Below are 25,030 nucleotides of genomic sequence, written 5' to 3'. Positions count from 1 at the left end.
ACATCATAATCTGAAAAAAGGAGAGTATATGGATTACTAATGCCTTTACCTATCCCAAACAAGCCTTGGCAACATGTTGCCATGGATTTCATAGTAGAACTACCAAACTCTAAAAATCATAATACCATTATTGTAGTAATTGACATATTCACTAAGATGGCTCATTTCATTGCTTACCACAAACTCCCCTTCAGCTGAAAATGCAACTCTCTTCTTGAAACATATCGTTCGCTTCCATGGTATACCTCCTATACTCACCACGGACAGAGGTACTCAGTTTACCTCACAATTTTGCACGAATTTATGCAAGAACACACAAATAAATCATCGCTTTTCTACCTCATTTCACCCACAAACTTACGTTCAAGCAGAAAGACAATCAATGGTTGGAACAGTATCTTAGATGCTACTGCTCTTATCATCAAGAAGATTGGACACAGTTCCTACACATGGTCGAATATGCTTATAACAATTCAGTGAATTCATCTACCAAAATGACACCTTTCTACGCAAATTACGGATATCACCCTACCTTTAACTTGTCACCTTCTAATACCACGGATTCACCATTAGTAGATGAAATCACCAATTCTCTACTAGATAACTTCAAGATGATACAAAGGAATATTGAAGATGCCCAAGTTTCTCAAAAACATTATTACGATCTCCGGAGGAGAGTTCCACCTAACTACAAACAAGGAGATAAAGTTTGGCTTTCCACTAAAAATCTGAGACTCCAAATACCTTCAAAGAGGCTAGCAAGGCTTTTCATCGGACCCTTTCCTATTCTTCGAGTTGTTAATGAAAATGCACTCACACTAGATCTGCCCTCTAGTATGAAAATTCATATTACTTTCCATGTCTCCTTAGTCAAGCCTTATAACTCTATGAGACAGACTCAGACCGTGTTACCTCCCTTGGCCACTGTTGACTCTGAAGAATTCGAAATTGACTCCATAATCGATTCACGATACTACAGAGGGCAGTTGCAATACTTAGTTCATTGGAACTTAGTTCATTGGACCCCCTCTTCAAGCAAGCTGGAACAGCTTGCTTGAAGAGGGGGTCCTGTCAGGACTAATTTCTTTAAGTACTTCCCCTTTAAATCTTCTCTTTTACCTTGGAGACATCACTCTCTTACTTTCCCTTTAAATAGAGTACACACCCACTACCAGGTGCTTAGTATTGATTTGTGTTTGCTGAAGCACTTGTCTGTTCCTGAGCTCTCCTAAAACGGATTACAAATAACTTTACTATCAGATTTCCTAATAAATCTGTCAAGGTCTCTACAAGTTTACTTTTGCAGATTCTCCTACATTTCCAGATCGATGCATTTATTTACTTACTAAAAGCAGAAGCCTAAACATCGATTTGCAGCCTTTTCAGCACTGCAGCTCCTCATCTACAAATACTAAGGTACTCTAGTACTATTTACATCTGCTAAGTCTGTTTTTCTAGTAATTTCATGAATCATATTCACTGTTTTGATACTTTGCTCTGTTTATGTAATACTTTATTTATTTCTGATATCAGATCTTGCGTCCTCCCACTCCAGGACAAACCTGTTTGTTTTTACTTACCTTACTTCAAGTTCATTTCAACTTATGTCTGCTCATAATTGCTCTTACTCGCTGAAACAGTTACTATCACATGTCATATTCAGACTTTTTGCTATCACATATGCTTTGCAGTGATTACTTTCTATACAGCTCTCCTAAGGGGTTAATCCGAGAATCATACTTGAATTCAACTGAACTTAATTTAAATGCATCTGCTATTATAAGACACTCAATGATTGAGAACTCAAATATATATAAATAATATTCTAATCACTATACCATAATATTTACTTTTAATCAAACCTCACACCCAGGTTATGTTTACCCCTCCTCGGAGGGTGGATTGTTCCCCCCGGAGGTTGCAGCACGTTTTTGCTTTTACATACTTTTGGCGATTGCTAGTCTACAAAGTCCAGATGTTTATTTGCGATTGTGTTTGTGCCCTATTGTCCCGGGTCTCCCGGCCATGAGAGGGCATGTGCAGTTTCCTGCGGGTGTAACTGTTCCTGAGTGTTACCTCAGACATGCAGGGATGATGTAATCTCCTTTTAGTCTTGTTATCGAGATCCTTCCCAGTTTTGTGGAAGAACAGGGTCTCCGTTAGGCTGGTCCTGTGGGTATTTCTGTTCTTCTTAGGCGATTAACCTTCGGTTTGCCTCTCTGAAGCATATTCAGACACTTGGCACCTCTGTTCTACCTTGCTGGTCAGGTTGAGGCACCAAGTTCTCACATTTTTATTTGTGTTATTTTATTTTACAAGTTTCAGCTATGCTTTCTTGAGCAGACTTGCGGGTCCGTGCGGCTCACAGGATTGTTTCAGTCCTTAATAGCCATCTATCTGATGGTTTGGTCAGTGAATTTCCACTGAGTCACTCTCTGTTGCTTCCGATATCCTTGGGACCTAGAGTATTCCTTCCCACGTGGTTAGAAGGTGGAGGGTTTAGCGCCTCTTTTCCGCCAGTCTGGACGGTTTTGCTTTTCAAGGCTCTGGGAATAGTCCTTATTGGGACTTGTTCCTTTAGTGGTTCTCTTCTCCATTGGAACCTTTTTAGACTATATCCATTTCTCCTGGTGGATCGGGTCACCTTCTGGGGACCTGGATTTCCCTTTGGGAGTTGGTTGTTCCCTGTTAGGGACATTAGACAGTGTGGTGTCTCTGGGCTCCATTTAGGGGTCCCTTCCCGGAGTTGGGAATGCTCTGCATCTCCTTCTTGGGTAGAAGAGGTCCTTAGTGGCCTTTCCACTCATATGGTTCAGGTATTGCTGTCTATTGTGGCATCTCTACCCATGTTTTCTGTCCTCTTATTTCGCATCTGAGGTGATGTGGAGACTTGCTGTGCTCTGTTTGGGTGACTTGGAGTGGGCTCCTGCAAGGGGTGGTCTCTTCCCTTTGGGTCGGGACTTGCTCTTGTTATCTAGATTTTCCCCTGTGGGTCTGTTTTCTATATCAGATGGGGTTTATGTTCCTGGAATGTTATTTATTATAAACATTTGTGGGGCTCGGACCTTCCTGTCCTGGTTCTTTCGGTTGTTGAGTGTTTCACTCAATGTTTTCACTTGTGGATTCTGCTGTGGGATGTTACTGGGCCTTTATGATATTAGGGCTGGTTCAGGGTGCTCCAGTTTCCAGGGTACTTGGGCTTAGCCCTTGTTCTGGCTGTTTTACAACTTTGCCAGATTTCCTGAGAGTAGGGGCTCTTTGGGGCTCGTCATGTGCTGGACGATATGGTTCCCTTGGGACAGCCAACTGATGTAACCTGATGGTGGGCTTTGCTGCATAGCAAGCGGGCGGTTTGCAGTTGTTCAGCTGTAGCTATTGCGCCTTGCATGTGTGTTGGCAAGTTAGTTTTTTAAGGGGTTCTTTCCGTGTTCATCAGTGGCGTGGGCTTGAGTTCTCTCGGTTCGGCCTCTGGCTTCCTGTCTTATGGGCAGGTGCTTATCGATGCTCTCTTTTCAGGGGGTTAGTTGTCCTTCTTTAGGATTTATGGTTCTTATTTTAGGGGCCTCTCCTGTGTACGGGAGGTTGGAACCAATGTTTTATCTGGTTTGGGGAACGGTCTGCTTTTCGAGTTGTTCCTTTCCATCTGGGGAGCTGCTGGCTCCACGTTGAGACTTTAGTTGGGTGGTGTGCTAGATCTCATTGGGTCTAAAACCTGTTCGACTGTCTCTAAGGAGGAGTTTTTGGGTTGGCACCCAAGCTCTGTTGGAGTGGCTGTGCCCATTCTTCCGCCCTCTTGGGGGCTGGTCTTGGGGTCTCTTTTGTTCCCCTGATTTCAGATCTGCTGTTGCTTGGGCTGGTCCGGTTAGGTGTAGGATCTGAGATCTGTTGCTCATCCTCAGGTCTTGGGGGTGCCAGTAGGCCTTTTTTTTAGGTTTTGTGCTTCTCCCCTTTTTGAGATCTGTGAGCAGGTCTGGCGGCTTCGATTGCCTGGAGTGTGCCCTCTGTCTTGGAGGTTTGGCAATCTGATATTTTCTTCAGCAGCTCCTTCCTTATGGATAGTATTTTCTTCCGTGTCTTCCTACGGATGGCAGCGTGTTACTGGATTCAGATGTTTATCTTCTGGGTTTGCTACACGTATTGTTTCTGTTTGCTCAGTATTTGGACTTCGTCTTCAGCTCTCTTTTTCAGTGCAGTTGCACGATGTTTTGGAGATGTTTTCTTCTCCTTGCCGATTCCCGGTTTTGAACCTTGTGGTTCTGCTTGGTCTGGGTGTTGTATCACCTTATTCTCAGGACCCATTTGGGTCTCTGTGGGCTTAGCTTTCTTTTAAATGGGTTTTTGCTTTATGGGAACTTGCTGTACCCTTTGGGTATCCCTGTGGTTTCTCCTTGTCCTCTCCCTTTTGGGGACTTTGGCTGTTACTACTGGGGCTAGTAAGGGTTGTGTGGGGACCAACTGCGGGGCGACGGTCTCTCCTGGAGGAGTGTTGGCTCAGTGAGTCTGCTTTTGCGGTCTCTAGTTTGGCCTCTGGACTATCTGTGGGTCAGTCTCCTTGGGGACTTTTCCTTTCTAGTTTTTTTCCCGGCTTCGGTCGAAGCGGGGTTTGGTTGTGTTTTTTTCAGGCCTGGTGCCCTCAGAATGGGCCGCCTATTGTACCCTCCTGTTTTCCCAAAAGTAATGAATGCAGCTAAGTAATGAAGAAAAACTTAAATTATGCTTACCTGATAATTTTCTTTTCTTCAGATGGAAAGAGTCCATAGCTCCCTGTCCGTTTTTTTCTGTGGGGCGTCTGTTATTTTTTATTCTTCTGGCACCTTTTCACCCTGGTATTTCTTCTACTGTTCCTTGTTCCTCTGCAGAATGACTGGGGGATGAGGGAAGTGGGAGGAGTATTTAAGCCTTTGGCTGGGGTGTCTTTGCCTCCTCCTGGTTGCCAGGTTCTTATTTCCCAAAAGTAATGAATGCAGCTGTGTACTCTTTCCATCTGAAGAAAAGAAAATGATCAGGCAAGCATAATTTAAGTTATATATATTTGTTAATGTTTATTAATGTTGAAGTAAACACAAACATACTCATTATTAAATAAAGTTTATTTTGCATTGAAATAATTATGATTCAAGTGTTTGCAAAACACAAAGCTATTTAGGCCTAGCATTGACATGCAGGTTCATTCAACGAGCAACACAAATGTGTAGTCATCCACTTTTGACAAAATAAAATAAAATAAATATATATATATATATAGACAGCTGCACAAGTGAATAAATCCAAACACATCCTACAACATTGTCACAACGGCATCATGAAGGAAATTTGGAAAATACCCGCTTAGTAGAATGACTGCTGCAGCCAACTGGGATAATAAAAACACATTTTCTATGGAACATAAATATATTAAATTAATTTATTTGAGACACTTATAATCCAGAACAAATAAAAGTATGAACAGCAGTTTACATAACTGACAAAAAATAAATTAAGAAAAGTTTGAAGAAGTTTTTTTTTTTTTTTTTTACATATGGCATCTGAGGTATAAAAATAACTTAGGCCTAACCTGATTTTACAACTTCCTCAACAGGAATATGCAAATACTCACAATTGTAATATTAAGCTTTATAAATTGAAAGACAAAGTATTATGTTCTTTTAACTTGTTTGGATAATTAATCCTCTGCCAATATAATGACTTCATATATTCACGTTAGTATTTAGTATTTAGCAACAAACGGCAATTTCTAAATGTCTTAAAACAGTGAAAAACAATACTGCAAATCACTCGGATGGCGAAAGGTAGAAGCTATGCCTTGAATTTCTATGTAAGCAAATGGGACACAGTTAACATTAAAACGGAGGCATTATCATTTTCAAAATGATTATAAAAGTAGGAATTTCTGAAAACGTTTGGTAAATTACACCTGGTTTTGAACTGGCACAATGTTTTACATAACATCAAAAAACTGCAAATTATCAAAAGTATTATACAGAAAATTACAAATTCATTTCAAAATACAATACACTCCTACTTTTGAAAAAAAGTGCATTTTACCTCAAAGAAGGATTTTTAGTTTTAAAGAAATGCCATGTAACTCCCTTTGTTCAAATAAGCACTGGGTATGTGTGTGTGTGTGTGTTTTTTAATGATTATCAATATCTAAATTCAATTTAAAAGAACCCTAGTAAAAATTCTGCATTTTCAATTAGAAAACAAAAAATAAAACCTGTGAAAAGTGAGGTTTTTGATACAGTACACCCCAAGCATGTCATTGTCAAAATGACAGTATCATAGGCAGTTTTGATATGAAGAAGCTGCTTCAGTTTCTAGGTATGCCAAAACTCTTCTGTTCTGTCTTTAACATGACTTTAATATGAGATCAGTGGTGTCTGTATTGCCTCATTAGTGGTATGATACATGAAGGGGGTCCTGAGAGTTTCAAGAATGGATGTCTTAAGAGTTCTTGTGCTGTTGCTCTCTGGGAAGGTTCTCTCACCAACATCAAATCTAAAAATCCACGAAGTACTGAAGAAACCTGAGAAAGAAAATTCAAAGATTTGAAGGAGTTAACTCTACGTACAGCAGATTATACACAGCTAGACAAACAGAACTGGTACCACAGACATAATTATATGGAAAGTAACATAAGTCCAAAGAATATATTTGCAGGCATAGCACAGGCAGACATTTTTCTCCACCGCTCTCAAACACACATGGAAAATTCAGTCACACCACCACCTAATCTATGCAAACTTCAGAGTCAGCACTTCTGTAATAAAAATATAGCATAAGTGAAATAGCATAATTTTATTACACTTCTCTACGCTTCTTTAAGAAGGGAACTGACTATCGAAGGGCATCTAAGAAAGAGGTGATTGCTAGTTCCTTTAAACACTCCACCTCCCTCCATATTATATGAAGTTTCTTGCTTTTTTTATTTGCTGTGACAAGAGTCAAAACAACATGGCAATGGCTGCGCTACACCTAGTCACCAAAAACATAAAACATATAAAACCAGATACCACTTCCTGCCACCATATTCACAGCTTGGAAGTTACATTCCAGCAAAGAGATTAAAGGGACACTAGAGTTAAAGTAATCATTCATGAGTTAGAAAGAGCATGCAATAAAAAAACAAGTTTTCCAATTTCTTCCATTTATCAAAGTGTCTTATCATGTGCTCACTTTCTAAGACACCAACGCTTAATGAACATGTTCAAGAGTTCTAAATAAAAACTCAAATAGGTACGCTAATTAAAGCACTCTGAGGGCAGAATTACTTCAATTATGTTTACCTTATAATTTTCTTTTCTTCTGACGAGAAGAGTTCATGGCTTCATTCATTACTTTTGGGAATTCAGAACCTGGCCACCAGGAGGAGGCAAAAACACCCCAGCCAAAGGCTTAAATACCTCCCCCACTTCCCTCATCCCCAGTCATTCTGATGAGGGAACAAGAAACAGTAGGAGAAATATCATGGTGAAAAAGGTGCCAGAAGAAGAAACTAAATTACAGCCACCTCTTAGAAAAACACGGGCGGGGAGCTGTGGACCCGTCAGAAGAAAAGACAATTATCAGGTAAGCATAATTTAAGTTTTTCATCTTAAACGGGAAGAGTCCACAGCTGCATTCATTGGGCTTTTGGGAAACCAATACCAAAGCTATAGAGGACAATGAATGCAAACAAAGGGCGGGTACAGAAGGCGGCCCCTTCGAAGGGCACCACAGCCTGAAATTACCCATAAAATCTGAAAAACAAAAATAACTGTCCATCAGATAAACAACCGGCATGCCGTGCTGGAGACCACTCAAAATCCTTATATTCCACTGAGTAAAAGCCCCCAAGGAGCCAAGTCCTGCAGGCTCCAAAATCGCACTAACTTATCCTAAGGAAAAGCACCTCCACCTACCCCCGAAGGGGAGAATGGAGTACCTAAAAGGAGATCCAAAGGACCGTCAGAATAGGGTAAGAAACCCCAAAACAAAGCGAAATTAAGGTTTTTACAGAACAACCACCCAGGGAAAAGAACTCACTATAAAGTCCAACTCCCAAAGAGACACTCCCAAACCATGAGAGAGCGATCACGAGGAAGAACAAAATCCCTCCACAGATCCCCTGACACAACACCATAAAACATATGGTGCTCCAAGGAAGCCACAAGCTCCCCACTGAACCCTAGTCTAGCAGACACAACCGCTAAAACTAGCCACATATAGGTAGGAAACCTATATTAGGACTGAAGGAAAAACACAGAGCTCACCGACAGGATGGAAAAACTAACTGTCCCAGCAGAAAAAGAGGGCGCTCTGTGAAACACAGAACCACAACTGACAGAAACTTGTGAGATCCATCTCTAGGGCAGCAAAGCTGACCCTAAGTCAGCATGGGACCCCTTCCCATAGAGAGTGACAAATTATCGACGGTAACTCCCAACCAGGAAAGTCCAGATCCCAGAAGACAACCAACACCAGCAGCAATGCAACCAATGGAGGAAGGAACACCCGTGAACCCCCCCCCCCCCCCAGCAGGGAGGATAACAGGGACAACAAAAGTACACGTCAGACCAAAGAGAGCAGACAGATCCCCGACCTCCCCTCCAAGAAACGGACCCAACCCAAAAAAGGGCTGTGAACATCCGCCTCCAAAGAGAGTGGAGGTCCTAAGAGGAAACTACACATTGGAAAACCTTCTAACCAAATTAATAGCAGCTGGCAAGCTATCACAAATGCATGACAGAAAAATACAGCTTGCTATCACACATTCCAAGTGCAAGTAGCTGCAGCTGGTTTCAAACTGCAAACCTTCCACTTGCTAGGCAGTGAAGCTAACCATCAGGCTACAACAGCTGGCTCTACATGTTCGGGTTACGAAACCCATACACAGTCCCCGTCTCTAAGAAGGAACAATCCCAAAAGGGAAGAAAGGGCACAGAGCTACCACGATACCCTAGTACCAGAGCCATCCCCCCTGATATTCCACACGCAAGGAGGGAAGAAAAGAATCCTTGATCAAGAAGATAAGGACCCACAGGGTCTCCATGGAAACAGTATATTTCTAAATCCTCCCCAAAAGGACAAAGCCAAGGAGACCACTTCTCCAGGCGTAGGCAAGGCGAAGAGACCAAAGAGAATGGTAAAACAATACCATTGAGTAATAACCCAACGGTCATTACTACCAGCTCAGTCAAGACAAACAATCTCAAGCCTTAAATGCAAAAGTTGCCACTGGCGACAACTGAAGATCCACCTGAAAGGCAGCAAACTGACCTTCAGGCAAACACCAAATCTCCCATGAGAGTGAAAAACCAACTCCCCGAAGGGACAAGCGGACGTTCTAAACCCTAAAGATTGAAACTAAACTGCCCAGGACCGAGCGCAGAGACCTGGACCCCAAAATCTCAGACAAAAGATATGGCCCTAGGCCAGACCCCTCGAAACGGGGGACAGGCCGTACCTCCTGAGAAATCACCAAGTTGCCTCCTACGAAGAAGGGTACTCTAGGTTGCGCCTAGCACACCCCAATGTCCTTGAACGTTGGACACTCACAAGAGACTCATATCAGGATCCTAGACAGACCTCTAGAAAGGCCTCTGAGATGGCAATCCGCACCCATAGGTGGATCTGAACCCTGGACCCTCCGCTTGCAACCCCAGAAAACAAGAGCTCCTAGAGGTTCGAGTGCAACACTCCCAGTTCAGGGACCCCAGAGTTTATCCGGGACAGGGCTCCCCAAAACGGAGAACATGCCACAATAGCTGGATTCAACACACAACTTTAGCCATGTGGGCAATTAAGCGACCCACTAGGCTCTTAGTTGGAGAGTCAAAGATCCTCACAGGATCAACCTCCTAGAAATCCTGTACCAGGAATAACATAGGCAACCCCTCAATTCCCGCTGAGAAGCAGATCAGAGGCTGTTGCCGGAAAAAAAGAGGAGAAACTCAACCCCTGCGCCCCACCTTATGAGAGCGCGCAATATACAGAAAAAGGGGAGGGACGGACATTTCCGAACTCCCGGACTCAGATGACCAGACCACTCAAGAAGGGAAAAACCAGTCCCAGCAACCTCGAGGGGCACCTGCACCTGGGCTACAAGGAAACAGACACCTGGAAAATACCAAGATTGAAACGAAAATCGTCATCTCCATTGGTACCCCAACTGTCCAGCGGTAATCCGAACCTCCAAACCCCCTGGGAATGGAGAACTTCGGTTCCGATGCAAAACCTCCAGAACCCATGAGGAATCATAGACGAATCCCCACATAAGGAATCGCAGAGGATATATACAATCCCTACGATAGTCCATTCATCGAGGACGAGGAGCAAGTTGACGTATAAGAAACGAAAACACCCCCTCAAGTAATGGATAAATAAAACATAAAACAAACACTCCAATAAAGTGATTGACTCGACACCAAACAGGATAACCAGCACACCGGCACCACGTGGGTGACATGAACCTTAAGGACCAGCAGCTAGCGCCCGACCAGTACCTGCCTGGCACAAGGAACCCCTGAAACTGTCCAAGGTCAAAGAAAAAAATGAAGCCCCAGAGGGATCGAAAACATAAACTATAATCATAACTAAGTTCTGATATAGGAAACGCGCAGCCTCCAAGGAAGTGCGCACGCGACCACAAAATTGCAAGTATCAGTTCCAGAGAAAGAATGTTCCCAAACTGGAAAATTATAGCAGACATGAGATTTTAAAAACAAATCAAATATATCCTAACTGGATTAAATAAAATGAAGGCAGTACCCTAGGGTGAACGCCCAAGAAAAAACAGCACGCCAACCGGACCAGTCAATTAGAGGCCCAAGCTCAGAACTGGAAAAGATACTTAAAGAAAGAAAAACAGAGACGATAAAGAGATTGCTTCATCCCCACATGTCTAATCCAGTTTGCCGTCCGGCACAGAAGACCAAGGATCTCTCGGCCCAGTAGGGCTGAAATCCTCCAGCACCCCCAAAATATGCTTTAACAAAACACAAAGATGTGCCAGTCTATAACGGAAGGCAAAATGATCACCTGCCGGGTCAAAGCCTCAGAGGCCATCACTTCCCCAGAAGGTCTAACTGACTCAGGCGATCCCACGCCCGACGAATCCCGGTTAACAGAACACGGACAGTATCTTAAAAATACCTCATTATGGAGATATAAATGTGCCAGTGCCATAAATATGGCCAAGCGGAACCGTGCTGGTACATCTGGAGGAAACAAGCCACCTTCCTGAGAAGGAGTAACGGCCATAGGGACACCTGCTTGCATAGCAAAAGAAGGCTCTGGGACACGCGCCTCCCGGGACATGGGATCCTCAAGGGTGAATGGCTCAACGCACTCTAAATTCTCTGATACAGGGGAAAAGAGTACTCTAGAATGGCAATCAGAACATAACTGATGGGCATGGATAACCCTGGCCATTTCATACTCTTCGCAAGACGTGTTCCCCGAATCGGAGATATCCGTCTCCAAAAAATCAGAATCCTCCATAACTTGGAGATTGCAATCATGGGCAAACACTACCGGCACCTTACACCTGCAATGGCTGGGGCACTCACCGCCTCCTGTGAACCAGACAACTAATAAACAGACTCTCTCCGTCGCCACTCGGTCAATGTGCGGAAATGGAATACAACGCGACCACCCCCGGTCACAAGGTGCATCGTGTAAGCCAAAAAAATGCGCCAGTTCCTAGGATTGCGCAAAAAGATGAAGTAAGGCAGTTATGTCCGAAAAGCCATGATCCCAAGTATCACTACAAAATAGCAGACAAAATCACATAACAAACATGATTACAGTCCCCCCTGTTCAATAAACAAATGAAACAATCTTACCGGAATCTACGTCATGGAACAGGAACACAGCCTTTTAAATGTGACAGATAGTAGCCTCGCTTTTGACATGGATTTGAGTGAATGAAGGCAGGCAGCTGATTGCCAAACGCTGATTGCCAAAGAGCTGTTAATAAGCATACACTGTCGGCATTCAGCATTGCACAAGCAGTTCTAGTGAACTGCTTGTGCAATGCCGCCCCCTGCAGATTTGCGGCCAATCGGCTGCTAGCAGGGGGTGTCAATCAACACCCCCTTAACCTCTGCTTCTGGCGAGCCTGAAGGATCTCGCAGAAACAGAGCGAGTTGGCCCCATTCGGGGCATAGTAAATCGGCCCCCATATATCAAACAACACTGCATGGCGAATTCAAAATCACAAAAGTGTCCAAAAAAGTAAAAATCACTCGTGTTAGATAAGTAGTGATATCCTCATACCGCTAGTGTAAGCAAGCAAAGTCACTGTTTTCAAAAACAGTGGAGTATATTCTGCCCTCAGTATGCTTTAATTAGCGCACCTATTTTTTTTTTTTTAATTTTAAGGGACACTCAAGTCAAAATTATTTTCATTTTCATGATTCAGATAGAGCATGCATTTTTAAACAACTTTCCAATTTACTTCTATTAACAAAATGTGCACAGCATTTTTATATTTACACTTTTGAGTAACCAGCTTCTTCTAAGCATGTGCAAGAATTCACAGAATATACATATATACATTGGTGATTGGCTGATGGCTGTCACATGATGCAGTGGATTCAGACTAAGGGGCCGATTTATCTGTAGCGTATCATGTCAGACAAACATCGTTGAATGCCGATTTAACATTGCACAAGCAGTTCACCAGAACTGATTGTGAAATGCTGCCCCCTGAAGATTTGCTGCCAATAGCAGGGGGTGTCAATCAGCCCGATCGTATAGGCAACGCACCAATTATGGAGCAGCGGTCTTTAGACCGCTGCTTCATAACTGCTGTTTGGGGCATCAAGCTCCATTCGGAGCTTGATAATTTGGCCCCTTAGTGCTATTGCATTGCCTTTTTATCATGCATGTTGATTATGCAAATATACTGTATTTACTGGTCCTTTAACTTTTCTCTTTGGATTGATGAGAAGATGGTGCCTGATAAGGGTGCTTATTTACTGTGCTGAGCTGGTTTAATATTTTTACCATGTTCAAAAATTCCCACTATATACATACAGTGGGGCAAAAAAGTATTTAGTCAGCCACCAATTGTGCAAATTCTCCCACTTAAGAAGATGAGAGAGGTCTGTAATTTTCATCATAGGTATACCTCAACTATGAGAGACAAAATGTGGAAACAAATCCAGACAATCACATTGTCTGATTTGGAAAGAATTTATTTGCAAATTATGGTGGAAAATAAGTATTTGGTCAATATCAAAAGTTCATCTCAATACTTTGTTATATATATATATTTGTTGGCAATGACAGAGGTCAAACGTTTTCTGTAAGTCTTCACAAGGTTATCACACACTGTTGCTGGTATGTTGGCCCATTCCTACATGCAGATCTCCTCTAGAGCAGTGATGTTTTGGGGCTGTCACTGGGCAACACGGACTTTCAACTCCCTCCAAAGGTTTTCTATGGGGTTGAGATCTGGAGACTGGCTAGGCCACTCCGGGACCTTGAAATGCTTCTTACGAAGCCACTCTTTCGTTGCCCGGGCGATGTGTTTGGGATCATTGTCATGCTGAAAGACCCAGCCACGTTTCATCTTCAATGCCCTTGCTGATGGAAGGAGGTTTGCACTCAAAATCTCACGATACATAGCCCTATTCTTTAAATATTTATTTATTTGAATCTCCAACAATCAAGTACATTCCACCTTAAAGTACCACGCAGGGTCCGGTAAACAGTAATATAGGAAGGACAAAGAAAGCAAGAAACAAAATACAGTATTTCTTATCATACAATATTCATAAAAAAACGATAAGGCCATAACCCTGCATCGGATTTTTGTACAAGGTGTTGGAAATATTTTCTACCTTTTTATCCCAAATCCCACCCTCCCACCATACCCCACATTCATCCAGGGGAAAAAGAGAGAGAGAAAAAAAAAAAAAAAAAAAGGGGGGGAAAAGAGAAACACCTCACCCGTCCCTCTCCTACCCCCCTCCCTCCCCTAACCTTCCCTATAATTTGTTATCCAAGAGTGTGGAAAAAGGTCCAGTGCCACTAAATCCATGAAAGGATTGGACGACAAAAATGGAGTAAGAATACTTTTTTGTATAGCTAATGAATAGGTTTTAATAATAGGAAACCATCCTACCAAGAAAAGTTTTATTTTCTTTTCCGTAGTATTCTGCAAATGGAATGATTCATATATGATTTGATTTTGAATTTGTTTCATAATTTGTGAAAAACTTGGGACTATAGTGGATTTCCAATTTCTTACAATTTGATATCTAGTCGCTAGAATAATACTGTTCAAGATATTTACTTTAAAATCTCCATTAATAGAATCAGCTAACCACACTATATCATTCACTGAAAGAGTGATTACCGTCTTATAGTGTAAATTAAACCAGTATTCTATCTTACGCCATAGTTGTAAAATTTTTGGACAAAACCAAAACATGTGTATGGAGTCTGATTTAGTTTTCTTACAGCGAGGACAAGTTCCATCACTTGTAGGATATAATTTGACTAAGCGTGCTGGGGATAAATAATAATTATTAATTAGTTTTAAATGTGATTCTCTCCAGCTCCTAGGAATTACACATTTTTTTAAATTTAACATAGATTGTTTGATTTTTTCCAGATCTATTAAAGGAAAGCTAGGCAGCCAAAGTAGAATTAATTTATTTAAAAAAATTTGGGCTTGTTTCGAAAGCATAATGTCATATAGGAGGGAAATAGAAGGACTACCTGACGCAAATTTTTGAATACATACATTGAGATCCGACCACGCAGCCATCTCACCCACTCTCCATTTTCTAGTATTGATAAAGTGGCGTACTTGTAAATATGCAAAAAAGTTTGCTTTAGGTAACTGATAACTACGGGATAAGCCTTCAAATGCCATTATCTGCCCCTCTTGTGTAAAAATCTGAGAGAAATATTTGAGATCTTTTTCTGCCCATTTTGTAAATTCTATTTGATCACATCCAGGTGAGAACTGAGGGTTTCCAATAATTGGCAGAAAGTGAGAAAATGTGAAATCTATACCAAGCATTGCACAACATTTCTGCCATGCTATAACTATATTCCTTATTGAGATTAACGCAGTTAATTTACCTGGTAGTAATTGAAAGGGGCAATGTAATATTGCCTTGAGCGTGTAAGGAGAGACCAAATAGGTCTCCATCTCGAATGTCGAAACTAGCTCAGTTTCCACAATCCAATCTATAGCTGTTTTAATTAAACAAGCCCAATTATAAAGTTTAAAATTAGGGAAAGCAAGACCTACAGCCTCAAATTTTTGCATTAATCTATCCAAAGAGATGCGCGCTTTCTTATTATCCCAGATGAACTTAGAACAGCAAGAATATAGTTTCCGAAGGTCCTTGCTAAGAATAAAAAGGGGAAGATTTTGGAGAGGATAAAGCAACTTAGGAAAGATGATTGTCTTAACCAGATTAATACGGGCTGTGATAGATAAACGAAATGAGGTCCACAATTCGAGATCAGTTTAAATTTTCTGAAAAAGAGGTGAGAAATTGAGCCGATACCAATTTTTCGGGTTTTTATGTAGAACAATACCTAAATAGGTAATTTCTTCCACCAGTTTGAATGGGTGATCTAGAAAGCTGGTTCTGAGCTTATTTATCCACATGAGCTCGCTTTTATTGAAGTTGACTTTATAGCCAGCAAATGAACTAAATTCCTCTAAGCATTGTAATGTTGCCGGTATTGAATAAGAAGAGCCCTTTAAAAATAACAATAAATCGTCTGCATACAGCAAAGTTTTTAATGTATAAGGGCCCACATTAATTCCTCTGAGTAATGATCTCAAGCGAATCGCCAAAGGCTCCAATGCAAGGTTAAATAACAGGGGTGACAGTGGACACCCCTGCCTCGTTCCCCGCTCTAAAGTGATTTTTTGAGAGAGACATCCGTTAACAATAAGATAGGAAATTGGTTTTGTATACATTTTTTGGACAAAATTCACAAATTGATTTTTAAAACCAAAATTCTCTAATACTTTAAATAAATGCCCCCACATGATGGCATCAAATGCCTTTTCGGTATCGAGAGAAAGAATGGCATAGTCATCTATGAGAGTTTTTTCCCCATCCTTTTGTTTTAAGTAGTAAAAATAGTCCAAGAAAGTCACTATTTTACAAATGTTTTTTGTCGAGGACCTTGCTTTAATAAAACCCGTTTGGTCTAAATGAATGAGATTGCCTAAGAATGATGAAAGTCCATCTGCTAAAATAGCCATTAGAATTTTGTAATCTGTGTTAAGAACAGATATCGGCCTATAAGAGGCCGGATCTTGAGGATTTTTCCCTTTCTAAAGAATTAATGTGATATTAGCCGCGGAGAAATAAGAAGAGATAGCATTGTCAAAATTGAAATATTTATTAAACAGCTTTTCTAAGGTTGGGGTAATTTCTGGTACCAAAATTCTATCGGAAGGCAATCCGGCCCGGGCGCTTTATTTAACCGCATCTTAGTGATCATTCTATCAATTTCCTCTGCTGTGATTGGTGCATTAAGTAATCTCAACTCGTCCTCTTGGATTTGAGGCAACTGAATGTTAGACCAGAATCTTTCTTGATTGTTTTTATTAGTAGTCTGCATCGAGTATAATTTCTGAAAATAGGAGAAGAGGACTCTATTAATTTCTCCGGTATCCGTATAAGAGATATCATTCTCTTTGATGAGTGAAATGTAATTCTTCTTCTTCCTAATCTTTATTAACTTTGCTAAGTATTTAGTTGAGTCACCATACTGGCCTCTACAATGTATATTAATTTTGGCCTCTTCCGTTTGAGATTTGCGTTGTAAAAATACATCTCTTTCTCTTCTAGCATGTTGATAGATATCCCACCTTTCTATAGAATGATGTTCAACATAATTCCTATAAGTGTTCCTAACTTGATTCGATAGCTGACTTTCTTGGGCCCTGGCTTTTTTCCTAATATATACTAGATAACTCTTAATTTCACCCCTTAAAACTGCTTTGGCAGCTTCCCAGAAGGGTTTAATGTTATTAAAATATGAAATATTGTGTGTACAGTAATCCTTCCACTTTTGTTTAAGCCAGTTAGAGAATCTAGGATTATTCAAAAAATGTTGTGGGAAAGATAAAAATTGTGTTTTCTCTGTATGATTCATAGTGAGATTCATATGTCCTCAATTCCTGTAACCATATGAACAATCGATAGAGATTCAGATACCAAAAAAAGATCAATCCTAGAGAAATTTGTGTGCCTTAGATTCACAGGTATATGTTAGAGAGTCAGGATTTTTAGTTCTCCATATATCTATCATCTTTAGTTTTGCACAAAATGTCCTGAAATATTTAGCTGTTTTTTTATATTCTTTAGCTTTTTTGTTACAAAACCTATCTAGTTCCGGCAGTAGCGTCATATTAAAATCACCTGCTATTATCACGTTCTTATCTATAAAAGGAAAAATCTTCCTCTTTATCTTCTCCCAGAAGTTTTTAGCATTTTTATTAGGACCATATACATTACATAGTATAAATAGAATTTGATTGATCTGAATTTGAAGTATAATATATCGAGCATCTGGATCTCTATCAATATGAAGAATTTTATAATCTAAATTCTTATGTAAAAGGAATGCTACACCAGATTTCCTATTCATGCTTGAGGCGGCTACAACCTCCCCCACCCATTTAATTTTGAGCTTTGCACATTCTATATCATTAAGATGTGTTTCCTGGATATACACAATATCAGGTTTTTTTTTTGCCAGAGTTTTGATTATAAGTTTTCGCTTCATTGGGGAGGTTATTCCACCTACATTCCATGACAATATATTAACTTCCGTCATTAATAAAAAAAAAAAAAGCGAGAAATATTTTGCCTGGCTATTTCTATTTGTCATCTTAAAACAAGTGAGGAATATAGGGGAGAAGAGGGAGGCAGGACCAGACAGAGGGAACAGAACAAGGCCAAACAAAGCAAAATAACGGCAAACCAAACCAAAGACAAAAGGAGAGAGAGAGGAGAAGAGAGAGAGAGAGGAAGAAAAAAAAAAAAGGGGAAATGGGGGGGGGGAGAGGAAAAATCAACCAATCTACATACAGTCTGGGTATCTTAACCATCAATGAAGTAACAAAATTGTCCTAATGAGTTTATCGATTTACCAGTTTTAACTTGAAATTCTTAAGGCAACAAATTCTTTAATTTGAGCAACTTCATTAAATACAACTGTAGATCCCTTATCTTCTAATATAACCTTGGCCGGATAGATCATACGGACATAGCCCTATTCATTCTTTCATGTACACGGATCAGTCGTCCTGTTCCCTTTGCAGAGAAACATCCCCAAAGCATGATGTTGCCACCCCATGCTTCACAGTAGGTATGGTGTTCTTTGGTTGCAACTCAGCATTCTCTCTCCTCCAAACATGACGAGTTGTGTTTCTACCAAACAGTTCTACTTTGGTTTCATCTGACCATATGACATTCTCCCAATACACTTCTGGATCATTCAAATGCTCTCTAGCATACTTCAGACGGGCCCGGACATGTACTGGCTTAAGCAGGGGGACACGTCTGGCACTGCAGGATCTGAGTCCCTGGTGGCGTAGTGTGTTACTGATGGTAGCCTTTCTTACGTTGGTCCCAACTCTCTGCAGGTCATTCACTAGGTCGCCCCGTGTGGTTCTGGGATGTTTGCTCACCGTTCTTGTGATCATTTTCACCCCACGGGGTGAGATCTTGCGTGGAGCCCCAGATCTAGGGAGATTATCAGTGGTCTTGTATGTCTTCCATTTTCTAATTATTGCTCCCACAGTTGATTTCTTCACACCAAGCCGCTTGCCTATTGCAGATTCAGTCTTCCCAGTCTGGTGCAGGTCTACAATTTTGTTTCTGGTGTCCTTCGACAGCTCTTTGGTCTTCACCATAGTGGAGTTTGGAGTGTGACTGTTTGAGGTTGTGGACAGGTGTCTTTTATACTGATAACAAGTTCAAACAGGTGCCATTAATACAGGTAATGAGTGGAGGACAGAGGAGCCTCTTAAAGAAGAAGATACAGGTCTGTGAGAGCCAGAAATCTTGCTTGTTTGTAGGTGACCAAATACTTATTTTCCACCATAATATGCAAATAAATTCGTTCCAAATCAGACAATGTGATTGTCTGGATTTGTTTCCACATTTTGTCTCTCATAGTTGAGGTATACCTATGATGAAAATGACAGGCCTCTCTCATCTTCTTAAGTGGGAGCACAATTGGTGGCTGACTAAATACTTTTTTGCCCCACTGTATTTGCAGATAAATTGGCTAACACATTAGATTAACTTGCAAATGGAGCTACTTATAAGTCATCACTGGTTTCTTTACTCTAGGTAGCATATATTGCATATATACTTGCACTAGCATTCAGTATGTAACCAAGCAGCTATATATGCACTATCATTCAGTAGCTTACCTTCCAAATACACTTACATTTAAATTCCCACCAAACAACAATATTTACATCTTTGTAATAATGTTTAACATCTGAGTAAAATAGTTCTACATAATTCAGGTATTCCACTGTGTTTCCATTGTTTTGAAGATTGTACTACTGCAAATATTTCTAACAAACAGGCCAATGTTTTAAAAAAAATACGTATAATACTTATTTCCAAGAGGTTTCTTAAACTAATTGGTAGAATGATTATACTATAAATACAAACTCCTTACCTGATGCACGTCTTTTACTCGTGGAGGCAAGTTATCTCGTATCCGGCGCATTGCCTGCAATGGCGGCTCATTGAAATATGGAGGCTCTCCATCTATCATTTCTATTACCATTATACCAAGTGACCAAATGTCCACCTTTAGAAAAAAAAGTAACTAGCATTACATAGACTGTAAAATTTGAATTCCCTGTTCAAAAATATTAGTAACAATGAACAAGATTACATTCTTTCTGATGACCTTAATGGAATTTTCTTGGCTCCTTCTGTACTCAGTAGTGTTTTTCTATTTAACAAATGAACAGCTAGGTCAATGATTTTACTCCAATAGTTGGGGTTTTCAACTCCCCAAAGTATCCTTAAAGGCATGATGACGTTCAGGTATAACATTTAAGATGTACTTACAAAGATCTTCTAAAGAATCAAAATTAGAAGACCCAAACAATCCATGCATGCCTATTATAATTATAGGACTCAGGAAAGCTACCTATTAAAATCAAATTATACCGTTAACAGAGCGTACTGAAAATTAAGTTCTTGCATTGCACAACATTAAAAGGCTACTGGGCATTATATACCCTTGCTCATGCCTGCTATTTGCAATAATGGAGTATAAAGCAAGACTATCTCTATTCTTAGCTGTCGCAAGAACTCCTGAACCAACAAGACCTGACCTCACATATTAAAACAACAAATGATGACTCTTTACACAAGTGATTTTTATGCCTCCTGCTCATATATAGGATTTAAGGCATGCAATATGACAACCATGCCATGGTGAGTGTGTCAGAAAACCCTCAACGCACTGAAACCTTAACCTCCACAATTAGGTGGACAAAGCTACAGTAACCATTATGCTACTTTTAGGACTTCTGCAGATGTAAATCTTATATGATGGGTTAAAACGTAATACTACAAAATCATGAGTGAAGTTTACCTGCAACTAACATTTAGCCCTACTTGTGTTTTTACATTTACAGACCCCCAAATCTAACCTAAGTATGAGATGGGGTGAAAAGTATAGACAACAAAGTAAATGTATTGTCCTATAATGTATTAAAAAATCATAAACAACTTCATTTCTCTTTTACATTTTTCCTGCCTTTATCATGTTACAACAAACTGCTTTCTTCTCATTTTTAGTGAATGGTTTAAAAATAGTAAAGTCACTATTTATATATTTTTTTTAGATATTGTAGCTATTCCCTTTCCTTATTCTGGACTTTCTGAATGCCAATCTATCCTCACTGCAAACAATATCCCCATTCCAACCCCAGAAGTAAGGTTTTTCAATCTTTATTATATATGTATAATAGGTGTAAAATGGATTATGCTTAACTTCTTTCTTCAAAATAAAAGATTGCATGACATTTAATCTTAAAGTCAGAAGTAAGATTATGACTTAATAATGCCATTCGGTTTGACAAAACATTTAAGATAATATTACTGTTTAAAAAAAAAAAGGGATGGGTAGAAAAAGAATGTAATCTTTCAGACATTGAAAAAGCAAATGAAAAATAACATGAGTTAAATTTCCTTGTTTTCAATATTATATGAAAGGATTACTACATACTAGAAGGCGCATTATCTATAAACTAAAGCTAGGTCCTAAGAATCTGAAATAAACAACTGCAAAATAAATATATATAAATATGTCATCAAAAAATATTATTTTTTAAACAAAATAATTAAAGAAGTTAGACACATTTCTAACCTCAGTTCCATAAGGGAGTCTTGATATAACCTCAGGAGCCATCCAATATGGGGTTCCAACCAATGACTTCCTTTTGGGAACCTCCTTTGAAACTTGTGCACAGAATCCAAAATCAGACAGTTTTATCTGCAGAATATAAATAAAACATTATTTATTTGCTATTTATTCATTTCCAGTAAGACAAGATATATCATAAACATCTATGGGACATTCCGTATTGACATAGAAGATTCTTTGAATTGGCAGATAAAACATTTAGGTTGATCATTTTTGAAAATACAGTACAGATGACAGCATAAATACTTGAAATGAAAAACGTAATAAAACATAGACATTGTACTTTTAATGATTTTGCTAAAAGAAAGCTTTATAGACATTAGTTTACTTTCAGTCTTAGTTTAAATGTAAAGATGGGTTGAAAAACCATAACAAAAATTATTCAATATATTCATACTCAGTGATAACATATTTGATACTACTGCATATGTAGCATGGGTTAGGTAGAATCTTCCCAAAAGCCTTTAGGAATCTTCCATTTACCTTTTGAAATTCCACACTTTCTTGACAGCTTCAAACCAATTTATAGCCAAGTTAGTACCAATATGGAGGGAGAACATTTGCTTATCAACAATTATTCATAGTGCAGACTAAACAGACACACAACGTACAAGTGTCATTGTTGGCCTTAATCTGCTACCACTTTAAATAAGAAAAGGCTAATTTATTATACCAATAAATTTATCTTTCTCTCATATTCTAAAAAGTACATAGTCAATATCACAGCGTCAGCACCAAAAGAAATCCATATGTTGATTTCAGTGAGATTAAAAAAGAGAAAAAAAAATTGCTGTCTAAGTCTAAAGAAGAGCCTTTACGACTTTTTTCCACCCAAATATTACTTAAAAAGAAATAAACAGTATACCACATAACATTTAAAGAACAACATTTCCCTGAAGTAACACTAAATCATAATGAACTTTTTGAGAACTAATGTCCAACTAGCATTTTAGAAACATTCCCTGCGAGCATCAGCCTCTTGCCAACCACAACAAAACTTGTGACTGTGGTCTCATAGAGCAATACATTATGAAGATCTGTTGTATAACTGCTCACCCCCCGCCAAAAAAAACCCAGCTTGTGGAGCACCCATTGACAACTAAGCAATACCCTTTTGTCTCAAAGAAAAACTGATGTTTTTTTTGTTATCCAAAATTATTCCCTGTGATGGAATTAGAGAGCTCTTAGACAGATTAACTTTCCAACCATAGCTCTGTAAGGCTTGGACAACTCACAGACCAGTAATACATTGGCTGCCAGTAACACACAGTCGTTAACTTACTTGGCTGCCAGTAAAACACAGAACAGGAATATATTTCTGGGAAGAAAGGGGAAAACACAGTAAGAAAAAAAGCCTCAGATTTAGCTACAGTAAATATACAAATTTCCTATGGACTACTGGGAGACCGGAGAGTACCACAGGCGAGTTCAGACCTGATAAGAATCAAGACGAATGCTCTTGGTCTGAATGGCATACAAGTAAGCTAATGCAAAAGTACAATAAGTTCACAAGACCTGGCTGTGCACATTGCAATATTAGAGAGACAAAAGCCAACAACTAGTCTGCTTGAACAGGTATGAAAATGTGTATACAAAGAATGTGCATAAACACACTAAAATGAAGACCACAAATGCCTATGCACCCATAAACTGACTATAATGGAAAGAAGACTTTTAAAACCACAACCTTTTTTCCAAGCAAAATGCATACCAGTGTGGACAAACACTTCAATTAAGACATGAAGATCACATGAGAGAAGATGATTTCAGATTATAATCTAATTAATGTATTTGCTGATTTTTGGACAGGATTTATCATAAATTACATAGTAACATAAAATATATCTTGCTTCAATAATTATAGCAAAAATGCTTGTTTAACTATATAAAGTTATAATTCCTACCCAGAAGTGAAAACTAGCCTCATCTGCATATTTGCTGTACTGTATTTATTTGTGTTGTACTTAATATCTAAATTATACTACTATTAACTTATATTTAATGTGTATAGTTTTGTGACAAACTCTGTCAACAGAATATGACTATAGATAAGACTCATATGTATTTACTGCCCTAAGAGATTGCAATTAGATATTTTTTTACAAGTGTATTTGTGCTGGCATCATAATAGATAAATAAAACTAAATAGAGCAAAACACCTGCATTTTTCATATACAAGGAAACTAAGGACTTACCCTTCCATCACTGGTGAGCAATATGGAGTCACTTTTGATATCCCTGTGAATAACTCCCTGATTGTGCAGGTACGACAAGGCTTTCAGAACTGATAAACACACTGTCGCTATTTGTTCTTCATTCATTCTGAAAAGTATTTTACACAAAGTGATTAGTTATGCCAAGTAGGAAACTGTAATTAGCATAAATCAATATATCTGCCTTACTTCAACTCTCCTGAGAAATGGTAGTGGTATGTATTGCTTCTGTTGATGTAATTTTGTGTCATAAAAACCACTGATGACTTCTGAGAAAGTGTGGTGTTTGAATACTGGTGCACAGGATAGGTGTGTATGCCACTGAAAACCAGTAATAACTTTTACTATAAGCATTTTTGCTACTAGAAGTATATTACAAAAATGATTCTATTTGAAATTGAAATGCACCCATGACCATTCCAATTTTGATATTTTAATCTCTTTAATTAAGGATTTTAAAATTAGTTTAATTTGGGCCTTTGATAAATCACAGAAGCAATTTTTAATGTTCTAATTTGTTAGGTTATTCTGTAAGTATACACAATTATCATTATCTGGCTCCTAGAATAGTAAAAATCCTTATGGCTTCTAAATTTTAAATAAAATTGTCTTTCTGGTTTAGTACACACTTTACATTTCGGAAGAAAATCAATTGCTATTTTTCTTTACCCAACTGTTTTCAGTAAGTCAGTTCAGAAACTCCTATTTAACTTCCAAGTAAAAACCTAACGGTACAACTGACTGCCAGTTAGGGGCCTATTTACTATGGTGCGAGTGGACATGATCCGATATAGCGGATCATGTCCACTGCACATCGATAAATGCTGAAATGCTGTTGGCATTTATCATTGCACCAGCAGTTCTTGTGAATCGGCCACTAGCAGGGGGTGTCAATCAACCCGATCGTATTCGATCGGGTTGATTTCTGTCCGCCGCCTCAGAGCAGGCGGACAGGTTATGGAGCAGCGGTCTCCGTACGGAGCTTGATAAATATGCCCCTTAGTGTGTACAATCAAGGGCTGCTAAAATCTCTGAAATAATGTAAAGATTAAAAGCCGAATTCTCAAAAACTTGCCGACATGGAGAGAGATCAGCAACTTATTTTACTGAGCACTATATTGGGCCAGATTACAAGAAGAGCGGTATTTTGTGCTTCGCTATAGCGATAATTGCGCTACAATTAAACTTTTTGCGCTCGCCAGATTGGGCTGGTATTATGTGTTGAAAGTTAAAAGTTATCCCTGTAACGCTAACCCGATAAGTGCAAACAGCTTACTTCTAGACAGTCGCTCAAACAATAACCTATTCCCCCATAGAAGTCAATGGAGAAAAACAGTGGAAAAAAACACCCTAATCGCACGCTTACCCGATCGCAT

The 25,030-nt window shown here is 39.4% G+C and overlaps 1 protein-coding gene across 1 annotated transcript in view; it reads right to left on the bottom strand.

Moving 5' to 3' along the window:
- Window positions 1–6,370: 6,370 nt before the first annotated feature.
- Window positions 6,371–25,030, bottom strand: part of PAK5 (p21 (RAC1) activated kinase 5) — a 306,571-nt gene continuing 287,911 nt past the window's right edge. The window contains exons 5-8 of the mRNA XM_053712157.1: window positions 23,637–23,763; window positions 21,385–21,510; window positions 19,675–19,809; window positions 6,371–6,526 (exon numbers count right to left, since the gene is read on the bottom strand). Of these exons, the coding sequence (XP_053568132.1) occupies window positions 6,371–6,526; window positions 19,675–19,809; window positions 21,385–21,510; window positions 23,637–23,763 (544 nt within the window). The remainder of the gene's footprint in view (window positions 6,527–19,674; window positions 19,810–21,384; window positions 21,511–23,636; window positions 23,764–25,030) is intronic.

The sequence above is a fragment of the Bombina bombina genome, chromosome 4 (genome assembly GCF_027579735.1).
Source record: "Bombina bombina isolate aBomBom1 chromosome 4, aBomBom1.pri, whole genome shotgun sequence".
NCBI classification, from domain to species: domain Eukaryota; kingdom Metazoa; phylum Chordata; class Amphibia; order Anura; family Bombinatoridae; genus Bombina; species Bombina bombina.
Note: the sequence above shows the minus strand (reverse complement) of the source record. Positions and strands in the feature narration are given on the sequence as shown.